The sequence below is a fragment of the Crinia signifera genome, chromosome 2, assembly GCF_055691185.1.
Source record: "Crinia signifera chromosome 2, ASM5569118v1, whole genome shotgun sequence".
Lineage (NCBI taxonomy): Eukaryota > Metazoa > Chordata > Amphibia > Anura > Myobatrachidae > Crinia > Crinia signifera.
This window is the reverse complement of record NC_139218.1, coordinates 372,570,988-372,595,256: the sequence shown is the minus strand read 5'-3', so window position 1 is coordinate 372,595,256 and position 24,269 is coordinate 372,570,988. Positions and strand designations below refer to the sequence as shown.

The 24,269-nt window shown below is 47.8% G+C and overlaps 1 protein-coding gene across 2 annotated transcripts in view; it reads right to left on the bottom strand.

Moving 5' to 3' along the window:
* Positions 1-24,269, bottom strand: part of TMEM123 (transmembrane protein 123) — a 63,863-nt gene that overhangs the window by 27,042 nt on the left and 12,552 nt on the right. The window contains exon 1 of one of the 2 annotated variants that reach the window (XM_083170063.1): positions 9,609-9,810. The exons of the other annotated variant lie outside the window; for it this stretch is intronic. Coding sequence (XP_083026189.1) covers positions 9,609-9,705 — 97 coding nt within the window. The 5' untranslated portion in view covers positions 9,706-9,810. Of the gene's footprint in view, positions 1-9,608; positions 9,811-24,269 lie in introns of those variants that run through there. 2 annotated transcript variants of the gene reach the window in all.

Here is a 24,269-nt window from a genome sequence, read left to right as displayed (position 1 = left end):
CATACAATATACCAACGTCAGCATCCCAATGGAGAAATACAGACAGTGGTCAGGTAAGTATACTTCCCTTCTCCTTACCCTCCCTATCCGCAGCATGATCCTAACACTGCAACCTAAGCCTAACCCCTGTATACTGCCACCTAAACCCCCCCCCCCTCTAGGGACTAACTCCAACGCTCCCTCCCTGCACCCCCCCCCCCAAGCCTAAACCAAACCACCCAATTGCTCAATCTAACCCTAACCTGCTCTACATGTTTACGTCCGCCTCCTTATTGATGTCGGGATTCTGTCGCAAGTCTGCCGGTTGTTGGCATCGGTATTGTGGTGGCTGGAATCCCCACTTGACGCATCCCAACTTGTCCCTATAACCAGACCACTCCTGCTCATCCGAGTCTTTGGATGGCCTACTGAAAAGATCGATCTTTCCCATGCCTGATATTTTTCATATGTGCCATTGGCATAGTTGTTAAACTCATGCTAGCACAGTCCAAATAAACAAGCAGGAAAGCGGACAGATGTGCAGCGGAATGTGGGACACCATACAACAGGTAAGTTTGATGCCCTACTCAGGATTTCACCCCATCACCATGTGTTATTGAATGCCCTTTTGGCCTTCATCTTGGATGTACTCTCACCATCTCTCAGGCAGTCTTTCAAAACTGAAGAAACATTTCCAGAATATCTCTCATGTAAAACAATGCAAGTTATAGATTGGGTGCCGGTATTTTATCAAATCCATTATAATATTTCTGCACAAACACCCGATTGCACTAACTCTTCCCTTGTTTAAAAAAAATAAAATAAAAAAAATTCTAATTCAGTGTTCTCCCCAGATTTATTATTTTTTCCCAGACAAAAACGGGTAATTGTTGGGGGGGGGGGGGCTGTGTCCGGAAATTCCTCAGCCCAAGGTGCAGGGGTAAGGTGTCATGATACTCTCCCCCCTCCTCCATGGAGAGCGAGATCTGGGGAAGAGGTTCCCAAACAGTCCTCAAGTACCCCTCAACAGTGAACATATTTCAGGTCTCCCCACAGAATCACAGGTGAAATTATTAGCGCCATCTGTGGTTCTTTTAAAATGTGTCAGGGAGTACAGAGTACACCTGTGCACCTCTCAGGTGACATGGAAAACATGAACTGTTTAGGTGTACTTGAGGACCAAGTTGAGGAAACACTGCTCTAGGTGGTGCACCTGGAGGCACAGGGTCCAGAAGGTACATGGCCTAAAGCGTGCACCCCCACAACACTGGTAGCAGATCTCTGCACAGAGCACAAAGTGGGCAACTCACCCCCTCTCCACGCTGATGACCACCTTAGCCTACCAGTTGTACTTGTGCACAGCCGGGTACAATTCCTATGGCATAGGCAAGGGGTACCCAGGGCAGTAGCTAGCAGAGCCTACAGGAAATGGATACATGGAAGGGGCAGATACACCAAAAGCTTGTGGAGGGATGAAACTGGACTCAACCAGGAGGGGAGAGTGCAAGGAAGTAGGGAGTTTAAGGTCCCCATACACTGGTACAAATTGGCCTGTTTTCACCTGATTCCGACAGATTGGGCCGAGAAATCAGGTGAAGTGGCCAAATCGCATGTGTTCTGGTTGGATCTGATGCACACCTGATTCGGAGGTCAGACCTGCAGCATATAGGATTAATCGGAATTCGACCCATCAGCGGTACATCACCGAAGCGATTCCCTGCAGTCCATTTATTTTTTTATTTAACAGTTTCTTATACAGCATAGCAGGTTCCGTTGCGCTTTATTATTAGAAATAGGGATAAAACAACCTAAGTAGTTACAGTCAAATGGTAGGAGGGCCCTGCTCGCAAGCTTACAATTTACATGCAACAAATCACATTTAAAAAAATGGAACATCAATTGACAAATCGCGTGCGAGTACTCCCGAGGAGCTGCCGGTGAAGTTCAAGGAATATCGGGTCTGACTTGTCTGAGCCGCAAAAAATAGGACAAGTATATTGGGGCCTTTAGGTTTGGTGCCATGAACAACATGCGTTTCATTCCCGATCATACAGATCTATAAATAGCACTTCAGAAGCAAGAATGAGGCAGATAATGTGATGCAGCAGCACAGATCCATAAAAACTGTTTATGCTTTATTTTTAACTGTGGTAAAGTGCGGATATAACTCCAAGTGAAAGCAATTCAAATATGGTTATTGGGGAAATAAACATACAACAGAAATCTCCCACTACGCCGACAAACAGCCACATCTGGCGTATGACATATACTGAATAGGAAGAAAAAGGCTGTTAAATGTCAATTTGCTATATATACACATTGTCTGAATATTCCAGCTCATACATGGTATTAAAATCACCTTTACTTTAAAGGAAGCGATTTAAGATAGGTATCATTTTTTCTTCTTCACATAAATCCCTGTGGCAGGCTATAAGATTCTTGGGGTGATGAAATTGGGCGATTCAATTGCTAGCGATATGTTGTTATACAAAGCTGTGCAGAGATCAGCCAAACAGGAGAACCCTTACATAGCGGTCTTACACATGTCTATACGGTGCCAAGCTCACCGTAAATTGGAAATGGACATGGTCGGACATGATTTGATTCCATTCTATAGATTGTAAGCTTGCGAGCAGGGCCCTCCTCCCTCTATGTCAGTTTGTTTAATCACTATTGTTTACAATTAGTGTTCCCACCAGGCTGTTTTAGCGGGGCGCTGCGCCCTGCCCTATTTTTAGAGGGCAAAATGCGCCCTGCCCCTCTAGCAGCACCCCGCTAAAAGAGCCTGTTGCCTGTCCCGCCGGTGCGCCACGGGGAAGCCAAGTGCCGCCGTAGATGGCGATGCCCGGCGCTTCCCCGGCAGCTCAGAGACTTCATCGTGGCCGGGCCTGCCCCTTTAGTGACGCCACGGCCTGGGCACGCCCCCTTTAGTGACGCCGCGGCCCGGGCACGCCCCCTTTAGTGATGCCGCGGCCTCGGCACGCCCCCTTTAGTGATGCCGGCAGACTCTGCATGCCCCCTTTATTGATGCCGCGGCCTGGGCACGCCCCCTTTAGTGATGCCGCGGCCTGGGCACGCCCCCTTTAGTGATGCCGCGGCCTGGGCACGACCCCTTTAGTGATGCCGGCAGACTCGGTCTGCCCCTCTTATGCTGCCTCTGTACAGCAGCGCCCTGCCCCATTTAGTTCATAGAAGGAACACTATACAATTGTAAAGTGCAACGGTATATGCTGCGCTATATAAGAAACTGTAAATTAATAAATAATTGTGTTCATTTAACTGAATTGAACTAACATGGCAACCACAGTCACATGACATGAGATAGGTAACACTGGGAGGTCACTCCATGTGCTGCTATTTTCATTGAAATCCTCAGCCTGTCATTTGCAGTGTACAAGGCTCACTTTGTCAATGCCCAATGGCATATTTATTTTCCCTCCAGAGATGTACTGGAAAGGATAATGATCTGTAGGAGAAGCAAACTTAGAATGGACCTTACTATTTACCCCCCCCCCCCCCCCCCCCAAAAAAAAAGTGTTCCCTCCCACACTCCAAAAATATACTAGTACAGGTTGAGTATCCCGTATCCAAAATGCTCGGGACCAGGAGAATTTTGGATAACGAATTATTCCGTATTTCGGAATATTTTAATATTTCAATGATGTATTTTGAAGTATCTTGCATTTATGCTGTATAAACACATAATATACACACAAATATATTTTATTACCACATAAAATACACACAAATATATTTTAATTGTTCAAAAAACAAGGTTTCAAAACGTGAAACAAAATGTGTGTACTATCTCAGCACTGAATTTGAATGCCAAGCAATCATTGTCTTGCACATATATAGTGCCAGTTACATATCATGTCCCCAGTGATGCTGTTACATATGTCCCCAGTGAGTTTTTAGCAAAAAAAAAATTTTTTTTCACTTTCTGGAATGTCCGTATTTCGGAATAATTCGGATAACGGATATTCGGATACGGGATACTCGACCTGTAGTTATTTTGACAACAAATATAATAATATAAAATGGCGTTTAAGGATAGGGTGCATAAACAGACAATAAATAAGGGGGGGGGGATTACGCAGTGTCACATTTTACACAAAAGTGTCAAAAACTCAACAACAAAGGCCAGGACACAGGCAGACCACTCTAGAAAGTAGCAAGGCCTGAGATCTCCATCCCTCAGGACATCACACCCCAGCTGGGTAATAAAAGGTCATTTCACCCACTCTTCTCTCTTTTCTGTGTAAATACCGACCACTCACTACATAATACAAGCTCAGAGTCCAGATCATGTCATTCCAACTACGCAATGACGGCTGTGATATAGGCTGGCCGACAACTATATACGATGATGAGAAGAAGAGAACTAGTACCGACGGTTCTCTCAAAGCACTGGATAAATAATACCATTCAGCAGATAATTCCTATATTACAAGAGGCATGTGGCTACAATCACACCACCACATTCTGCTGGCAGATTATTTGTAAATCACTGTCCCACAGGACAACATGTGGACAGTCATGTGAGCAGGCACACACAGAATGGCCCATGTTTACAGGGCACGAGGTTATTTAAGAATGCCGACAACGTTCCACTGGGGACAGTTATCTTTGACCACCCCGAATAAACATTACCGAGATTATTTGGTTTACAACAGGGACAAATCAAACAAACTAGGCCGCATGTCGCAGATTTGTGACCGGGAAGAATGGCGCCTACCTGTCAGGAATAAATCTATAATGCTACGCTTGTAGTTTTATTATGATCTCACACTCCACTGATTTGTAACACTGGAGCCTAATTTATGGCTGAAGCAGAACACTGTACAGTCGTCTCCTTTGTGATCTGCGTGATAAACAAGGTGCGCAGTGACAAATGACTTCCTCGTTCCCAGGCCTCCGATCTATCACTGGTTTCCTGTCCTGCACATCACGCTCTGCTGCCAGGGGTGCAAAGGATGTTTACAAAGCCACTGTGAGTATTCTGTATTCATGGGATCGCTACAGGTGCATTATAAGCACCATGACAACAATTACTAAGTGTGACAATACTTTCTAACACAAAGCCAAACATGCGGGTGTGGATCGTATTGTCGATCCGACGGTCATTAGGTCGACAGGGTCAATGTCGACATGGGACAAGGTAAACAAATGCGTTAAGTAGACAGGTTGACATGGGTTTTTTCACTTTTTTTTACCCGAATGTCGACACAGTCAACTGTCAGTTGGAAGTCAACCGCAGCCGCTCGCTATGCTTCAGGCACACTATTTTATTCTCACACCACGCCCTAGTGGATGGTAGGGCATGAAATACCACCTGTCGGCACATGTCGGCTCAAAAAACAGTGAAAAAAACCATGTCGACCTAACGCATTTGTTGACTTAAAACCATATGGACCTTGTCCCATGTCGACTTTCATCCATGTCGACCTAGAACCCTGTCGACCCAACGGTGTCGACCTAAGTAGGGTCGACAATACAACCGTATCCTAAACATGCTGTACAGTAGGTAGTGTTCATTCTAGCACCCGCTAACTTTGAAAACCCATGCAGTTCCTCTACCCTGCCTGGGGTGCCGCTACCTGCTGTAGTGCTTCTAGCACAGGGTGGTCTGTATATCAGCACTGCTATACAAACCAGACCTGTGCTAGAAACACCAAAGCAGACAGTGACACACAAGGCAGGGAACAGGAACTGCATGGGTTTTTAAAGATGGCGGGTGCTAGAATGAACACTAAGTAGGTGTATAGATGGAGCAGCCCTCAATGGAGCTGCTCCTGGCGATAGAATTGTCAATCGCCGCTGTGTGCCATCTGACAGAAGGGGGCTCGAGCCCTCCTCAAACTACCCGCTGCTCCCCCGTAGCCCCCACTCGCCCTGCTCTGCTCCCCAGATTGTGTGAGACGCTCGCGAGTCCCAGACAGATGGCACTCCTGTCCGCCAGCCTGTGCCAACTCAGGAGATCTGGCGATACTGCAGGCTGGCAGGCAGGCATTCCATCTGTATGTCAGTCAGTGATGAAAGCATTTAAATGCCAATCCTATATAATAAAAGGTCACTTCTCACCTCTATGGGAATTCAAGGATGGCGCCTGACTATGGGGTATAATTAATTACAGTCAAAACTATCGTCTTCTCGGAAAGACGGCCGTTTCCGACTGATTTAGGTCAGAAGGGCTTCCACCTATTCAATCCTGGCTGTTTTTTTTCCTGACAGGCCGGAATGTTCAGGTGGATTGGCGGAATAGCCGCGGATCCACCTGATTTTGACGAAAAAAATGCGGCCAAATCCAACAGGTTTCGGCCAGTGTCCGTCAATCTCAATCAGACATGAAAAGATGTTGGATAGAGGCACCTGGTGAGCAGCTGCAGCTCAGCCCAGCGCCGCCCTCCCGTCACGCTCACCCACCCTACGTCCCAGTTCCCGCAGCCGCTAACCCCATTCCGACGAAAGCCGGGTAAGCAGCAATCAGCGGCCAAATCTGCCATTCGGATTTGGCCGCTGATTTGAATAGGTAGTGTCGAATCCATTCCGACAGACGAATTTCGGAATGGATCCAACACTAATTGAACATATACCTAAGCAAACTAAGTGTTTGTCAGCCGCCCAGAGATGACATTACCATTATGGTATTCCATCATTTTGATGGGAGAGATACCTAGTAGGGGTATAAAACAAACATCCAGCTTTGGCACACACTGAGTGATATGTCGGCCAAAGCCTACATAACAGATGACATATTGCTCAATTTGATGCATATTGGACAGTGTGTCGGCCAGATCATACGTCAAACCGGACTATGGGCCAGATTCTCTAAGCTTAAAAAGGGATAAAATATAGAGTGATAAACAGCCAGCCAATCAGCTCCTGCCTGTCATGTCACATACTGTGTTTGAAAAACGTCAGGCAGGAGCTGATTGGCTGGCTGTTTATCACTCTCCATTTTATCACTTTTGATATGATATTTTGAAGAATGATAAAGCTGCTCAGACCCTTCAGCAGACACAGAGGCCCCTATTGCATCCCATAGTTCCTTCTTACTTGTGCCATGGTTGTTACTGAAAGCTTATAGATGATTTATTTAGATATGGCCTGCAGATAGATAGTCGTATGGTTCTAATGTATCAATTAAAAATTACTATTCAAATACAATTTTGCCTTTAAACCCCATATACACGGGCAGAGAAAGTCTCTGTGCTGAGAGATACTGTTTAGCACAGATCGCTCAGCACACAGCGATGTGTGCTGAGCGATCTGTCAGGGCCAGTGTTCTTCGGTGAGAGATCACTGGCGATGACTAGATTTATACTGCATCATGCAGTATACTTTAGATCTAGCCCGGCGATGGGTGGCACCGCGCATCGCCGTCGCGCCTACACACAGAGCCATCTGTGCTGCATTTCTAAAGGATTTAGTCAGTTCGCTTAGAAATAGGGCTACGATCGCCTACTGTATGTATGTATGTATGTCTGCCGCATTACAGTTTTGACTAGTCAAAATCTTATAGTAAATTGAAGTGTTAACACTGCAATCGATACAGATGCGCGGCCCCGTAAGCTCGGTATTGCAAGTAGAAATAAGGTGTGTATACACAGTGCAATTCTGGCTCATGGACGATTTTGAAGATGTGCTATTTGACCTATGGCCAAATACAATGTACATATTGACAAAATGGTCTTGCTTGCAGTCTATTTGACCTTCCCAGGAGGCTCGCGGGGGGTTGGGTGGCAATACACTGCTGTGATACATCGCAGTAATGTATGGCCTGCTTAACTCTGCAGCCCATTTGAAGGATAGAGGGCAGACAAGTGCAGCCTGTGAAGTCGTCCATCGGTGACCTAAAGTATACAAAGTGCACTAGTAAGTCAGATGGAGAGGACGGATGGACATCGGAAGCTCAGCAACAAATAACGCTAATACCCCATTCACACCAGCCTAAATTCCCAGGTTGAGTCCGGGAACAACCCGGTACTAGCGCTGGTGTGAAAGGTTTCCGGGACAAAATCCCGGGCAAATTTCAACCCGGCTAGGTACCAGGTTTGTCCCAGGGGTTCAACCCGGGGACCTGGCTGGTGTGAAAGGTACAGGGTATACTTACCCGGGTTGCCGTGTCCTCCGTGTCCTGTCCGATGGGAATTAATGCAGGCAGCGGGCGCAAATGACGGGACAGCCGATGGATGATGACGCAGCTCTCCGGCAGCAGTGAGGACGCCGGAGAGCTGAGTCATCTTCATCCGCAGCCTGTCCAGTCATTTGCGCCGCCGCCTGTGTGGATCCCTGGCCTGCACGGAGGACCAGCAACCGGGGTGAGTATTCTACCCACCTCCGCCGCCATCCCGCCACCTCCCCGCCCCCCTTCTCACACCAGAAAATGCAGGGACATTTCTGGTGTGAATGGGTCCAAACCCAGGAATGTCCCTGCTTGTCCCGGGAACTGAATTCCCGGGTTTGTCCCTGCATTTCTGGTGTGAATGGGGTATTAGTTCCGACATCAAATCCTGCGATGTGACTATCCATCACATCATAACCATCAATGCTAGACTGTGCTCAGAAACAGATATTGCTTCGTGCATGCGAACAGCTGGGTGTCCACAGCTGAATTCAGTCAGCCATAGGAAACAGAACCGGTTAGCAGGTATCCATCACAAACTGATGGTAGTACTCACACCATGGAAATCTGATACCATTGAAACAGGAAATAGATTCTAGCATACAGCAGGCTCAGATGCGTACATGCAGAGCTCTGTAAAAATGGCAGTGGTTTAAAAAAAAGGGAGCGGTGTGCGCTGTGTGGGGCTCCCTAGAATTAGGGGCCCATGTGCACCCATCATAAATACGCCACTGCTAACAAATGCTAAAACAGCAGCAGGCACCTCGTGTAAATAGACGCACCCTGCATGCAGCCAATACCCTCTGGTTACGCAGAGTGGCTGCTGCAACTTCAGGAAAGAGGCCAAGAAATCTGCGTTGGCAAATGCAGACCCAGGCCTTGTGGCGCTCTCCCCAAAATGTGCGAGACGTGTCCCCAAAAGCCAACAGGCAATCAGGCTGTCATGCACAGTGAGCAGGATCGCAGGACTCATTAGGCGAATGGGCATAACACCCACCATTGGATTACAAAACTGGGCTGTCTTACAAAACTGAATTAGGCCCAGTGTGTGAAGCATACACATACAGCTGTGACTGACACATACATTAAAAAAACGGTAACCCCCCTCAAATCACTGCCATATGATGTCAAATATGTATCAGAAAGCCGATACCAGCAAAACAACCATAACCATTAAATATCCACAACCCCCCAAACACAGGAGAGAGATAAAGTACCAACCAATCAGCATCTGTCATTTTAAAGGCTGTGTTTGAAATAATGACAATTAGATAATGTACTGATCAGCAGGCTTGAAACTGTCATTTTTCAAACACAACCTTTAAATGGCAGACGCTGATTGGTTGGTACCTTATCTCTCTCCACTGCTTGATACATCTCCTCCACAGTAATAATAAGAGTGTGAGCTCAGTGGCACTCTGCTGCTCCTCACACGTGTCCTGCCCACTGACACCATCCCACGCCACTCGTGTCCATTCCCACTACCCGCACTGTCACTCACTGTTTTCGTTCGCCGCGGAGACGGTGCAGCAGCATACCGCCAGCAGCAGAAGTAGCGCAGCCCGCAGCCAGACCGGGGAGACCCCCGACCACCTCATCCCGACTCCAACGAGGGAAATAAAATCAGGACTGTTATGCAGCAGCAGCGGCGCCTGACACAATCCGCCCACACTCCGCTCTCACTTCCCGGAGCAGCCTCCTGACGAGGGCGCGCACTCCCCGGGGCTCTGTCAGGCTGCTGTCGCCGGGAGCGCGCTGGAACGCATTGCGTGTAGCTGCGACTTGTCTGCGTTCCACTGCGACTTCGAGCGCCGTCGAGGCTTCCTTGAGTGTTATTTTCTTTCCACTGATGAAGGGCCACATTACATGAATATTCCATATATAAGTATGGTACTTGTTTCCTAGAACGGCCACACCGATGTTGATCGGGTCGGACGCATCGATCGCATCGCATGCGACCAAATCGCATGCAATGCGACCGATGCGATGGTCCCGATTTTTACATTGATTGAAATGTGAATAAGGTCCCTGAGACCCTATTTTACATTGGATTCAATGTAAAATTCTCCCCAGGCCCCAATTTTAACCCCCTCAACGGCACTCCACGATTGACGCCAACCCGAAGCGTGGCGAGCGGCAGCGGCACGCGTCCTCCGACCTTTTCATACCCCTACTATCCACGTCGGCGTGGAGTTGAGAATATAAAGTGTGGCGAGCGCAGCGAGCCACCGAGCCCGGGTATACGCGTCCGCTCGCCACGCTTCGGGCTCGGTGGCTCGCTGCACTCGCCACACTTTATATTCTCAACTCCACGCCGACGTGGATAGTAGGGGTATGAAAAGGTCAGAGGACGCGTACCGCCACCCCTCGCGGGCTCGCTACGCTTGCCACGCTTTGGGTTGCCGTCAATCGTGGGGTGACGTTCTCAATGGGGGGGGGGGGGGGGCATATACAATAAGAAATGGGCCATATTGGCCCATTTGCCATTTTTTCTCGATTACAATGTTAAAAATATTTTAACATTGAACCCTATGGAAAAATCGGGTCCATCGCGTCGGTCGCATCGCGTGCCATGTTAATGCACCCGACCAACGCGATGGACCAGATTTTTCCTTTGCCGGCAAAATGAACCTAATTTCAAGGAAATCGGGTCCATTGGGGGTAATCGTGTACCTTAAGTTAAGGTACACGATTACCCCCGATTGTGGACGTTCTAGGAAACAAGTACCACCCGTTATTTATTGTGGTGTCTGGGTGGTTTTTATTAGCAGAGATAAGCCTGCAAGTCCATTATAAAAAGCTTGGTACTGCTTTCCTAGCACGGCGCCCGTCTCATTGATTGTATGCCTTAAGTTTAAGGTACTTAAAGCATACAATCAACGCGATGGACCCGATTTTTTTATCTCATGGATCTTATGCATCCATAAGATGCATGAGATCCATGTAATCCATGAGATAAAAAAATCATGAGCCCCAATAACCATTGTTAACGCCACCAGCACTATCAACGCCAACCCGAAGCGTGGCGAGCGCAGCGAGGCCGCGAGGGGCGGCGGTACGCGTCCTCTGACCTTTTCATACCCCCACTATCCACGTCGGCGTGGAGTTGATTTTATATAGTGTGGCGAGCCCGAAGCATGGCGAGCCCCGCGAGGGGATGCGGACTACTTTACATGTATTCCGCATCCCCTCATGGGGCTCGCTGCGCTCGCCACGCTTCGAGCTCGGTGGCTCACTGCGCTCGCCACACTAAAAAAAGTCAACTCCACACCGACGTGGATAGTGGGGGTATGAAAAGGTCGGAGGACGCGTACCGCCGCACCTCGCGGGCTCGCTTCGCTCGCCACGCTTCGGGTTGGTGTCAATAGTGGGGTGGCGTTAACAATGGGGGGGCCATTTCACCCATGAGGGGGGGTTAGCAATTAAAATTGGGGTTTTGGGGCCTTTTTACATTTATTCCAATGTAAAAATCTCGTAGATTGCATTAATTGCATCATCTTATGCAGCACAAACACATAAGATGCATGAGATGCTTGCAATGTAAAAATCTCGTCGATCGCGTCGATTGCATCATCTCATGCATCTTATGCCGCACAAACACATAAGATGCATGAGATGCTTGAGATATCAGCCCCACACATACAATCTAGATCGTGGGTGCCGTGCTAGGAAAGCAGTACCAAAAGCTTACTTCTTTATGTATGGCACCATGACAGGATGCCGGCATACCGACGGGAAATGGTCGTATTGTCGACAGCACGTAAGGTGCCCATACACGTTACAATTGTATACAATATCACATCTCATCGCATATCGGTTTTGCGATAGATGAGATGAGATCTAGTACAAAAAGTATGTGCTGCACATACTTTTTGTACTAGATCTCATCTCATCTGGGGCGGGATGTATTAAAATACATCGCCGCCCTTTGCGCCCCCCCGCCGCGATGCCGCCACATATGTACTAACATAAGCGGCTGGCATCGCGATGCGGTGACGGAGGCCCCCCGCGATACCTGGAATGTGGTGTGCGGGGGGTCTCCGTCACCTCTCTGCCCCCTCCTGCATCCCTCACGCCGGGGACAGCTAAGCAAGCTGTCCCCGGTGCCTCCTCCTCCCCCCTGCAGCCGGAAGGACGTCCGGCTGCGTCACTAGGGGGAGGAAGGTGTTACTAGGAGGACCTGGACCAGGTAAGAGAGGGAGGGGGAGAGGGGTTTTTTTCGGCGGAGGCGTCGGGCGGCGAAAAGAAGCCCATAGGCTTCATTAGGCTATCGCCCTATACTGCGGTGATTAGGCGGTCGGGTAATAGTACATAGGAAAATGCTGTAAAACGGGGGTTTTACCACATTTTCCCTTTAGTACATCTTGCCCCTGATCTCATCGCAAAACCGATATGCGATGAGATATTGTATACAATATTGTATACAATAATTGTAACGTGTATGGGCACCTTTGACAGTCATTAGGTCGACACCCTTGGGTTGACAGGTGGGAAGGTCGACATGGATGAAGGTCGACATGGGACAAGGTCGACATGGGTGTAGGTCGACATATGCGTTACCTCGACATGGGTTAGGTCATTAGGTCGACATGGATTTTTTCACTGTTTTTTTGAGCCATGTTCCACTAGGGCGTGGTGTGAGAATAAAAGCATAATGAGCAAAGCAAAGGGCTGCGGTTGACTTCCAACTGTGTCAATGTCAACTGTGTCGACATTCGGGTAAAAAAAACAGTGGGGAAAAAAAACATGTCGACCTAACACTTAAGTCGACCTAAAACCATGTCGACCTTGTCCCATGTCGACCTAGACACCTGTCGACCTTCACACATGTCGACCTAGAATCCTATTGACCCAACGGTGTCGACCTAATGACTGTCAACCTAAGTGCTGTTGTCAATACGATCCTCACCCATCCCGACTGCCGCCAGGACACTGGCTCTGGAATGCCGACATTGACGAGGATGCTGGCATCAGAATCCCAACTGCCGGCATCCCAAACCTAATTATGCGTAGAGCAATAGCATTAGCCTGGGGGGATGGTTCGGTTTAGGCACTAGGTGGAGACTTAAGGCTCCCCCATGCATTTGGGCGAGTTCTCCCCTCGGAGAAGTCACCCTCAATCCACCTGAGAAGGTCCCGAGTGGCAGGATCGCATGCGATATATGGCATGCGGTCCTTTTGAATGTGATTCCTAAACCTGTCCGGCTCAGAAGTAATCCAAGACATTGCTTGTGCAATCGGTGCGACTCGTAGGCTCTGGTGCGATGCGCACGGTACCGAGCATTGCATCGGACCTGCTGTCATTCACCTGCATTGATTGCCGCAATCACAGGACAAGAGCCCAAATTGCAGGGAAATTGTTTAGTGTATGGGCCTTTAGGGTATGGCTGCAAGGGGGGCGGGTGCTAGGGTTAGGCCGCGGAGGTTAAGGTATTTAGAAATGGAGGTTAGGCTGGACGGGAGGGTATTTGAGTGGCGAGTCATTAGGGATAGGTTGCAGGGCATGAGGTTTAGGTGCAGGATCTGAGGGCTAGGCACAGGGAACACAGATAGAGGGGTTCTTTGGCTAAGGGGAGCATTAGGGATGCAGGGAAAAACTAAATACATGACACCTATCAGGATTCCCAACCTCGGTATTCTGACTGTCGGCATCCCCACCTCCGTTCATCCATATGTATTGTGATGACATTGCTTGCACATGCTTTACGGCTGAACAGTATCAGCTACAGGCTGAGTCATTTTGATATGATTGCAGTGTTACATTATGGAGTATGTGTCTTGTCATGCTGCATAACTTCTATGTGTTTTATAATGGCACATCTCTATCTGCTATTGGTACCTAAGGCTCCATAGAGATCAGCATTTATCATTTGCCCCTATACTAGCGCCTTAGTCTATTTTACTGCCCTGTCATTTCTCACCCTTCTTTCTCCTTCCCTTTACTGTGGGGTCTCTTCTTTACCCAAATCCCCAGACAAAATGGCAATAATGGTGATGGTTCAGTAGTCCTCATATCCGATCTTCCATAACATTCTTCCCGAACCCTTTGCTTCACTTTTACCCCTTTCACACCGCACAAATAACCTGGGTCTGACCCGAGTTGTTGCTGGGTCAACCCGGGACACTGGGCAAAACCATATGCACTGCAGGTGGGGCTGATGTAACATGTGCAGAGAGAGTTAGATTTGGATGGAGGGGGGTGTACATCAAACTGATATCTATATTGCAGTGTAAAAATAAAGCAGCCAGTATGTACCCTGCACAGAAACAATAAAGCACCCAAATCTAACTCTCTCTGCACATGTTACATCAGCCCCACCTGCAGTGCACTAGTTCAAGAGTCCTACATGGATCCTGGTAAGAAGAATTTAAAAAGGTATGACTGTCCGTTCCTAGTATGGGGGTTATTTTGGTTCACTCTTTCTGACAAATTCCTTCTTCGGACAAAACCATGTGCACTGCAGGTGGGGCAGATGTTACTTGTGCAGAGAGAATTAGATTTGGGTGGGGGTTTCACTTCAAAGTGAGATCTTTATTGCAGTGTAAAAATAAAGCAGCCAGTATTTACTCTGCACAGAAACAAAATAACTCACCCAAATCTAAATCTCTCTGCACATTCTACATCTGCCCCCCTGCAGTGCACATGGTTTTGTCCATCTAAGAAGGATTTTGTCAGAAATAATGAACTAGAATAAGGCCCTATGCCCTTATGGGATCTGGCAACAGTTGAATTATATGGGAATTACTGTCCACCTGAAGATATATGGTCCCGCGCTAATGTTTGCCTCCTGGAACGGTGTTTGATGACTGTCAATTTGAATACCAGTCCACCGATGGAGGACAGCTGGCGGTACTTGTACTTGGTCTGCTGACTTTTGTGCTGTGTGAGGTGGAGGATCCAAAAGAACATCAAGGGCTGGTTTGGGTCAGTCCATAAATCAAAGTAAATAAAATACCAAGATGGTGTAGTAGTAGTACGTTTATTTATAAGGCGCCGCAAAGTGTCCGCAGCGCCGTACATAGCAAACAAAAAAACAAATGACAAGGTAACGTACAGGGTGTGTTGAAAAATACAGTATAAATAGGGGTATAGCTGGTAGAAATAAAATCAGCATCAGTTCAGAAGTAGGTGTCAAAATTGTCGAGGAGACTGAAGATGAAGTAGAGGAAGGGAAGAACAGGACAGGAGCACAGGTGAGGTAAAGAGGTAGGGTAAGTACGGCCTACTCATAAGAGTTAACATACTAAAAATAGGTGGGTGGACGAACGAAAAACAACAGGATAAGTAGGAACGGAGGGGAACGGAGGCAGGATAGGAGGATCAAAAGAGGTTAGGAGGAGGGATAGGCTAGTTGAAAAAAGTGTAAAAGTGTAGGAATACAAGGTTCCTGACGCATTTCGCCGTGTCAAACGGCTTTACCAAAGGTTCCTCAAAGGTAACTTGGAAGCTTCGTTTCTATTACTATCATGGCTAACTATGGCCCGACCTTATGCCCTGCACATTGACCTTGAACCTGTTCTGTCTGCCTGATCTTTGGCATACCTCCCAACATCGGGCAGACTTGTGCACGGCTGAATTTTTGGGGTTGTGGCCCCATTTTCACCATTGTTGTTGCATGTCTAGCGGCTATGCCCCCAGCCCCTCAAACTGCAAAATAGACTCTGTGCGCACAGCACCTGTTCACGGGACTGTCCAAAAAAAAACCAGGACATTCCCACAAAAAGCGGGACACTTGGTTTATATAAATTTCCAGTTATATGTGGCCTATACCCTATAGACTTTCACCTCTTTGATAAGTGTGCTCAGGGGCGGATTTAGGGATGACGGCACCCCTAGGCACAACAATAACGCCGCCCCCCACCCCCTGTCTAATTGTATTATTTTTATTGATTACTTATAAGCCCTCATTTGATAATAGCCAATATAATGGATTTATAAAAAAGCCACTAACTGTGACATGTTCTTTTATTATGAATACATATTTACTAAGTAGGACAGTTTATAGGGGCAGTATATGAATGTCCTATCCATTTACACTCTATTTAAGATGGAATATAGTACAGTAAAGTGGATATTTTGCAGTTATTGGTACATTTTTGGGCTGACAGTACCATCACAGGCATCCAAGTGCCGCCCCCAAACATGTGACGCCCCTAGGCACATGCCTCACCTGCCTAATGGGAAATTCCGCTCTGAGTGTGCTGTACTGGTGTTGTTAAGACGTGATTTCCATTTGGCCCAGCAGTTCTAAATCTAAATATGCCCTACGCTCGTGGTCTCTGTGTTATGTGGGGTACACACCAGAACGATTTGGCCCAAAATGACCCAATTTAGTTTCAATCTCGACCGATTGTATGCAAATTGGGCATGATTTGGGCCATTTCAGAGCATTTCAGATCCGATCCCAATCCAATGCGCGGCCCCGCTGGTCGTTGGGTAGTTTCTCTGATCCTACCTGCAGCAGGTAGGATCTGAAAAACGACCATTCAAGTGGGTACGGGTCGCGATCGGATCGGGATCAGATAGCATGTAGTTCTTGAGTGGGTTGTAGGCTCCACCAGATCGTGAGTGGGTCGCACGATCATCTTATGACCCGCTCACGATCTCCATCATTGTGTACCCAGCATTATAGTGGGAACAGGCCCGGGCTGGATGGATTGTGCCATTGTCCTCTGTTTTATGGTGTAAGTACACAGACACACATGTAACACCGGAGTACAGGAAATAGAAAATAGCTTCCATAACAAGGATATATGAAACATGATACAAACAATCTTATCTTTATTCTACCAGCAGGTATGCAAAGCATTCATATATAAGGGTAATGAAAAGTCACTTGCAATAGTAATCAAGAGAGTTACCGAGCTTTCTGACGTGATGCAAACTTTGCATGAAATCCGTTTCTGCCTGTATATAAAACAGATTCAGGGCAAAAATAATTTTGATGTTAAAATATAACAGGGTTGCCGACTTTAAAAAACTCCTCTCCGGTAGAAGCCTGGAGAGGAATCTTGCATTACGAGTTTTGGGGACGGGGCTTAACTGTGACGTCATTAAGCCCCGCCCCCATTACATCAAATAACAGAAATAACTGATATCCATAGAGGGGGCGGGGCTAAAACGACACGATTGTGCCGTTTTAGCTCCGCCCCCTCCCCTGAGACCCGCGGATTGCGGCATATAAATGCCGCGATCGGGGGGCTCAGTGGGGGTCCCCCTGATTCCGGGAGGGTTGCCCACCCTTCCGGGGGCCGGGAGGAAGGACCCGATTTTCGGGAGACTCCCGCAAATTCCGGGAGGGTCGGCAACCCTGAAATAAAATGGACCCGATTTTGACTTGTACACAGGCACATTATCTGCGCCCTGTGGACAGTGGTGTCCAGCGGAGATTTAGGAGTAATGCCAGATTTTGTTAAAAATAAAAGACAGGAATAATCAAAGTCAGATAGTTACTTCTATCACAGGTTAAGATGCAAGGCAGGGCCTGCTGCTAAGAGAGGGGACCCACTGCACATGGACTCACTAAAGGCAGCATGGACCGTTAGCATTACTGCCTCACAGCACTGAGGTCATGGGTTAAATTCCCATCATGACACTAACTGTGTGGAGTTTGTATTGTCTCCTCATGCGTGCGTGGGTTTTCTCTGGGTAGTCCGGTTTCTTCCCACATTCCAGAAAAATATACTGATACGTTCGCTAGAAACACTAACGGCTAAATATATACCAAAAGTCAATAAGGTTATAAAAAGAAATAGGAAAAAGCCACCATGGTTGGACAAAAAGTAAGGACAGCAACAAACAATAAAACAGAGTTCATTAAGTACACAGAATTAAATAAAATTTGTAAAGTGGTAATCAAAGTAGCTAAAAGGGAAAACGAAGGGCGCATAGCCATAGAAAGCAAAACCAATCCCAAGAAGTTCTCCAAATACATAAATAGCAAAAGAATAATAAAAGAGAACATAGGCCCCTTAACGAACATCATTGGTAATAGCTGTACTGAGGATAAGGACAAAGCAGAACTGTTAAATACATTTTTCTCATCTGTGTTTACTAGGGAAGAGCCGACAATGGAACTCGCAGGAACAACAAATGGGATGAGCCAACTTGACCTTAGTATTGAATTCTCCACAGATGAGATTAATAATAGGCTCCGCAAAATCAAAACAAACAAATCCCCAGGTCCGGATGTGATTTATCCTAGGGTTCTAATGGAATTAAGGGAGGAATTAACAAGCCATCTGTATTACATTTTCGTGAAATAATTTTCATCGGGTAAGGTGCCAAAGGACTGGAGAATGGCAGAGGTAGTACCGTTATTCAAAAAAGGAAAAAGGGATGATCCAGCTAACTACAGACCTGTAAGTTTAACATCAATAGTGGGTAAATTATTCCAGGGAATATTAAGGGAGGGTATCCAAAAACATTTAGAATTCCATAATATAACCAGTAATAACCAACATTGGCTTGTATAAAAACGCTCGTGCCAAACAAATCTAATAAGCTTTTATGATGAAGTAAGCAGCAATCTAGACAGTGAAAATGCTGTAGACGTGGTCTTCCTGGATTTTGCCAAGGCTTTTGATACTGTATCACATAAGAGATTGATAAATAAATTGGAGGAACTGGGCCTTGGGGTAAAAACTTGTAGATGGGTAGGAAATTTGGTGTGGAATAAGAACAGAGAGTTGTTGTGAATGGTGCAGTTTCGGATATGATACCATACCTGTACTATGTGGAGGGCCACAGGGTTCGGTGCTAGGGCCTCCTTTATTTAACATATTCATTAATGATATTAGGGTGGCTATACTCAGTAATGTTTCAATCTTCACTGATGACAAAAAACTGAGCAGGGTAATTAGAACAGACATGGATGTATCTACGCTCCAGTGTGCTAGTTATAACCTAAACAGGGTGGCATTGGGTAAATCAGAATTGGGAAAGGATCTATGAGTTCAAATAGACAACAAACTGGGGTGTAGTGCTCAGAGTCCCGTAGCAACTAAAAAGGCCAATAGGATACTAGCCTGTATAAGAAGAGGTATGGAGACTAGGGACCCAAAGGTAATTATGCCTCTATATAAAGCATTGGTCAGACCGCACCTAGAATATGGAGTACAATTCTGGGTGCCTAACTAAAAAAAACACATCATAGAACTGGAAAAAGTCCTAAGAAGAGCAACAAAGCTAATAAAAGGGTTGGAGAAATTGAATTATGAAGATAGATTGGAAAAATTGGGATTGTTTACGCTAGAAAAGAGACGTTTAAGGGGAGACATCCTAACCATGTACAAATATATCAGGGGCCAATATGATGAATTGTCAGGTGCCCTTTTTGCTTTGAGAAAGGGCTCTAGGACACGTGGACATGAGTTTGGACTAGGGGAGAGAAGATTTCGTACCCTTAAAATAAATTTTTTTTTTTACAGTCAGGGTAGTAAAATTGTGGAACTCTCTTCCTGGAGAAGTGGTGTCGGCAGAGACAATAAATTCATTTAAAATAAGATTGGACAATACTCTATTGGGCAAAAATATCCTGGGGTACTAATAACAATCATAATCTGTTCAGCCTTAACTACTATGTAACTATGTTACCGACATTATAAAGCCTGGGGCGTGGCTGGGATGATGCAATTCAGCAAGAATCGCATCATTGGCTGTCCGGACCGCCCACTTTACTCCCTGACTGCTGAGCTACAGAAGATGTGTAGTTTGTTACTGTTATCTTACGAGCCATCTGTAAGCTGCTAAACTAAATATTCTTGAAACAAACGCAGCCGGTTTCTTTCCTGGCCTGTCCCTTCCTGATTAGTTACTGCTATATCCTGACACAGTCATTATAAAGCCTGTGATGAAAGAGGCTCCGTCTTCGTCTGCAGGGCTCCTGAAGATCAGTGTCCTATTTATGTTACTAGGTCCAGGAAGTAAAGGGTCTTCATAAACCATCTCATTGGCTTACTTTACATTAATGATTAATGGGTGTAGACCTGGCATGATGTGGCAGTGACAATGTACAACACGGTCCCCAAGAGGGAATAAAACAAATGTCACGTGGTGCTATAATAAAAGCACATAGAGCACAGCCTCCAGTAAAATCATTCTCTCGTCAGAAAATATAATCATTTGAAAAATGTTTTAAATCCCTTTAATATATATAAACTCACAAAAAAAAGTTAATATTTATTCGCTGTTGCCTACAATTTGCTTGAAATTGCGCCATGCACGAGAGCGTGGGACAGCATTGCTGCAGTTGTTGCATTGCGGCTCTGCACCTCCTACTTGGCTGTATGCACCTCCCATCTGTCTACCACAGGGGGATAGTAAATCAACATGCTAAGTCATATCTAGTGTCTTTGGTGGTGCTGGGGTTAGTGACACCTGGTACGGCCAATAGTATCCCCCAGTGTGCCTCCTATGCAAATTCACCTGGCAAAGGGGTGTGGCTTCATGGAAAATGGGTGTGGTCACACAGGAGTCTCTCCCCCCCCCCCACTGATGTCATTGCTGGGGAATGGCCTAGCCGGCAGCCCCCAATTACCTCACTCTGAGAGCAAGCCCAGCCTGCAATGCCAGATCCTTCTAGGTCACAGGCTCCTGTCACTGTGGAGGAGCCACCTTGTTACACCTAGGTCTAGTGTCACGCTCATCCTCATCTGTTGCTGTGCATAATATACAGAGTCATTCTGTGATACCTGATCTGTTATAGAATAATTATGGACCAAGTACTGAGATAATCCTGTCAGCCATGGCCGAAAAGAGCTTTCCCGAGCCCGGTGAGGCAAGAGCATGGCCTAATCCTGGTGGTGTGGCCACGCCCCCTTTAAAAAAAGGCCCCCATACACTAGGCGATTTGGGCATGATTTCACCCGATTCGGAAGAATTGGGCCTGTGAAATTGGCCCAAATCGCACATGTAGATATCCCGCGCATCGGATCGGAGTCGGGAGGTCGGACGGGCTGCACATAAGATTTGCTAAATTTAGCAAATCTTATGTGCAGTCTGGAGCCATGCGGGTGGTTGATGTCAGCGGGCAGGGGATGCCGGGCAGAGGAGGAAGCTTCTGCCGTCAGGTACTGGGAACGCAAGCCGGGTGGAGGGAGCAACGGGGCTGCGCAGGGAGCCGCTGCCTTCGGCGGGAGCAGGGGGCTGCGCAGGGAGCCGGGCAGGAGAAGACGCTGCCCGGCTGCCGGGAAGGGTGGGAGCAGAGCACTTAAAAAAAAAAAAACCCATACAAAGAATAGGAAGCCATTGATTGGCTGAGACCTCTCTAAATCATCTGTGGCTGCCCATTCATTTGTATGGGCTTTTTTTTTTAAGTGCTCTACTCTTGCCCTGACCGGCAGCCGGGCAGCGTCTTCTCCTGCCCGGCTTCCTGCGCAGCCCCCTACTCCCGCTGAAGGCAGCGGCTCCCTGCGCAGCCCCCGTTGCTCCCTCCATCCGGCTTGCGTTCCCAGTACCCGGCACTGTGGTCCCCTCGGTGAGTTCCCCCACCCACTAAATGCCCGGCTCTCCATAACAGCCCCCCGCCCTGCCAGTTTCAAGGATTTATAACATGCCAGGATGATTAGGTCAGACTTGTCGGCCTAATGTATGGGGGCCTTTAAGTAGCTGTTTAAGAGCTGTGCTCCACTCACCCAGAGTCATTTGGTGAGATCAGTGCACTAGCTCTCCCCCTGCTGGTAGAGGAGACTGCTGCACTCAGTAGCAGCAGTTACCGTGGACCCACAAGGCTATGTGAGCATTTCGCATACCTCCCAACATGATCCATTCCAGGAGGGACAATGTGCTCTGTTACTGGACTTCCTTAACAGTGGCAGTTGCAGAGGTGGGGCTGCAGCACAATCCAAAATACAAATAGGGGACTTCACCCAAGTTTTAGGGGTTTTTATGCATATGGGCATATGTGTGTTTACATTTCCGTGATCCTCTGAATCATGTCCAAAAATGTCACAATCAGTAATACATACATTTCATTGTCACTTTGTTATCATAATAAATATTCCAAATAATCCAAATGCCACTTGCAGATTGTTATGCACTGACTGTTATTATTTTAAGCAGCAAGTACTGTAAACTAGGTGATTCATCGTGCCCTACGGGCGCTCTTCACACCGTCGTAAGGGGCTGCGCCCCCTTAATTTGTGAACATTTGTATATGAGAAAGATGGTTAGAATTGTATGTAAGATGCCTGTATTGCAACTTGAGTTATAGGTGAAATGTGTTAAATAGAGAGCATATGATTTGGAAGGGGGTGTGTATTGTTTTGTTTAATTAAAAAGCGGTTACAGAGTAAGATGTACATTGATAGTGTGGATGGTACAGTGACATTTGTGGGTGGGGGGGGCTGTGTGTGCATGTTGTTTAGGTGTGTGTGTGTGCAATAGTATAATAGGGTGTTTTTGAGTCAGCGGCTCGCCACTGGCGGAGGTCACGACACAGGAAAACAGGAGGCTGTGTAGTGATAGGGGTGTGTGGGCATAAGGGGGACTAAAGAGGAGGGTGGGAGATACTGTGCAGCTTCTGCCAGTGGGTGAGGGTCCTCCGTGGCAGTACAGGAGTACAGGATGGTGGCCCTGAGTCAGTGTCTCCTCCTACTGGGTTGGAGTTAGGGTGCATGAGAGCAGGAGGCTGGGCTATGAGGCATGATAGGGGCATGTGGGCAAAACAGCATCAGCGACTCCCCAGTGGTGGAAGTTACGGTTCAGGAGAGCAGGAAGCTGGGTAGTGATGGGGGTGTGTGAGTATACAGGGGACTAAAGAGGGGCTTAGGGGTGCCGTGAATTGCGGGAGGGGCGCGGGGGTGCCATGAACCAAGGGAGGGAGGAGGCGCAGGTGTCCGCGAAGAGGGCGGGGGTCCACAAAGCGTGGGAGGGTGCGTGAATCGCGCGAGGGGGGGTTGCGAATTGCGGGAGGGGGTGCGCGGGGGTGACGTGAATCGTGGGAGGGGGGCGTGAATCGTGGGAGGGGGGGTGCGCTGGGGGGGGTGCGCTGGGGGGGGTGCGTGGGGGGTCCGCGAATTGCGGGAGGGGGGCACGGGGCGCGATGAATCACCTAGTTGGTTATATATTCTTGTAGAAGGATGGTAGGATGTTGCTGTCATTCAGAATGCATTTACATAAACAGTAATAGTAGCAGTAAAAGATCTAAATTAAAACACCTACAGTAAAACAGAACAGGTGTTATATATTATACAAAGAATTGGTTGATGATGTCTAGGTTGACGTTCACATAGTTGTCACTGGAAAAAAATTGCCACAAGAAAAAATCAACACAGAAAGGTCAACACATGTAAATGTTGACATAAGTGTGGCACTTCATTGGTGTCCATGTCGACACATGAGAATGAATATGAAAACATTCAAGACAAGAAAAATAAATCTTCAAAAACTCATGTCAACCTTTTTCATTGTCGACCATAGCCTTGTCAGTGTTTTGCATGTGCCATTTAATCCTGGGGTTGCCGTGAATTGCGCGCGGGGGGGGGGGAGGGAGGAGGGGTCGTGGGTGGATGCCGTGAATTGCGGGAGGGGGTGTCGCGGGAGGGTGTGGGTGCCGCGAATCGTGGGAGGGGGGGCGCGGGCGGTTGCAGTGAATCGTGGGAGGGTGGGTCACGGGGGCGGGGGGTTGCCGCAATGACAGGAGGGGGGTCAGGGTGGGGGGGAATCGCATTAGGGGGGGTCGCGGGGTACCGCGAACCACGGGAGGGGGGTCGCGGGGTTCCACGAATCGCAGGAGGGGGGGTGTCACGGGGTGGGGCCGCGAATCGCGGGAGTTGCGGGGGGTGCCACGAATTGCGGGGGGAATTGCTATTCCAGCTGTACACCTGTGGCCTGCAGAGTCCCATAGGCAGGGGTAGGGGGAGTTGGTAGGGTGGGGAGAGTCTCAGAAGGGTGCTCATTGGCTGCATTATAGGCCTGAAAAAACGCAGGGCCACCATCAAGGGGGTGCTGCGGGCAAAGCTGTCCCGGGCCCGGCCATTCTGATCGAATGCCTGCGCTGAGCTACTACCGCTGAAGCCCAGCCACTGCTTCTGGAGCACAGGCTTCTCCTTCTTCCTTCACCTACAGATGCTGATGGCCATTTGAAATGCGGCACCTTCTGGTGAGCCAAACAGAGCTCACGTACTGGCAGCCGCTCTGATTGGCTGCCTGGCCGTGACC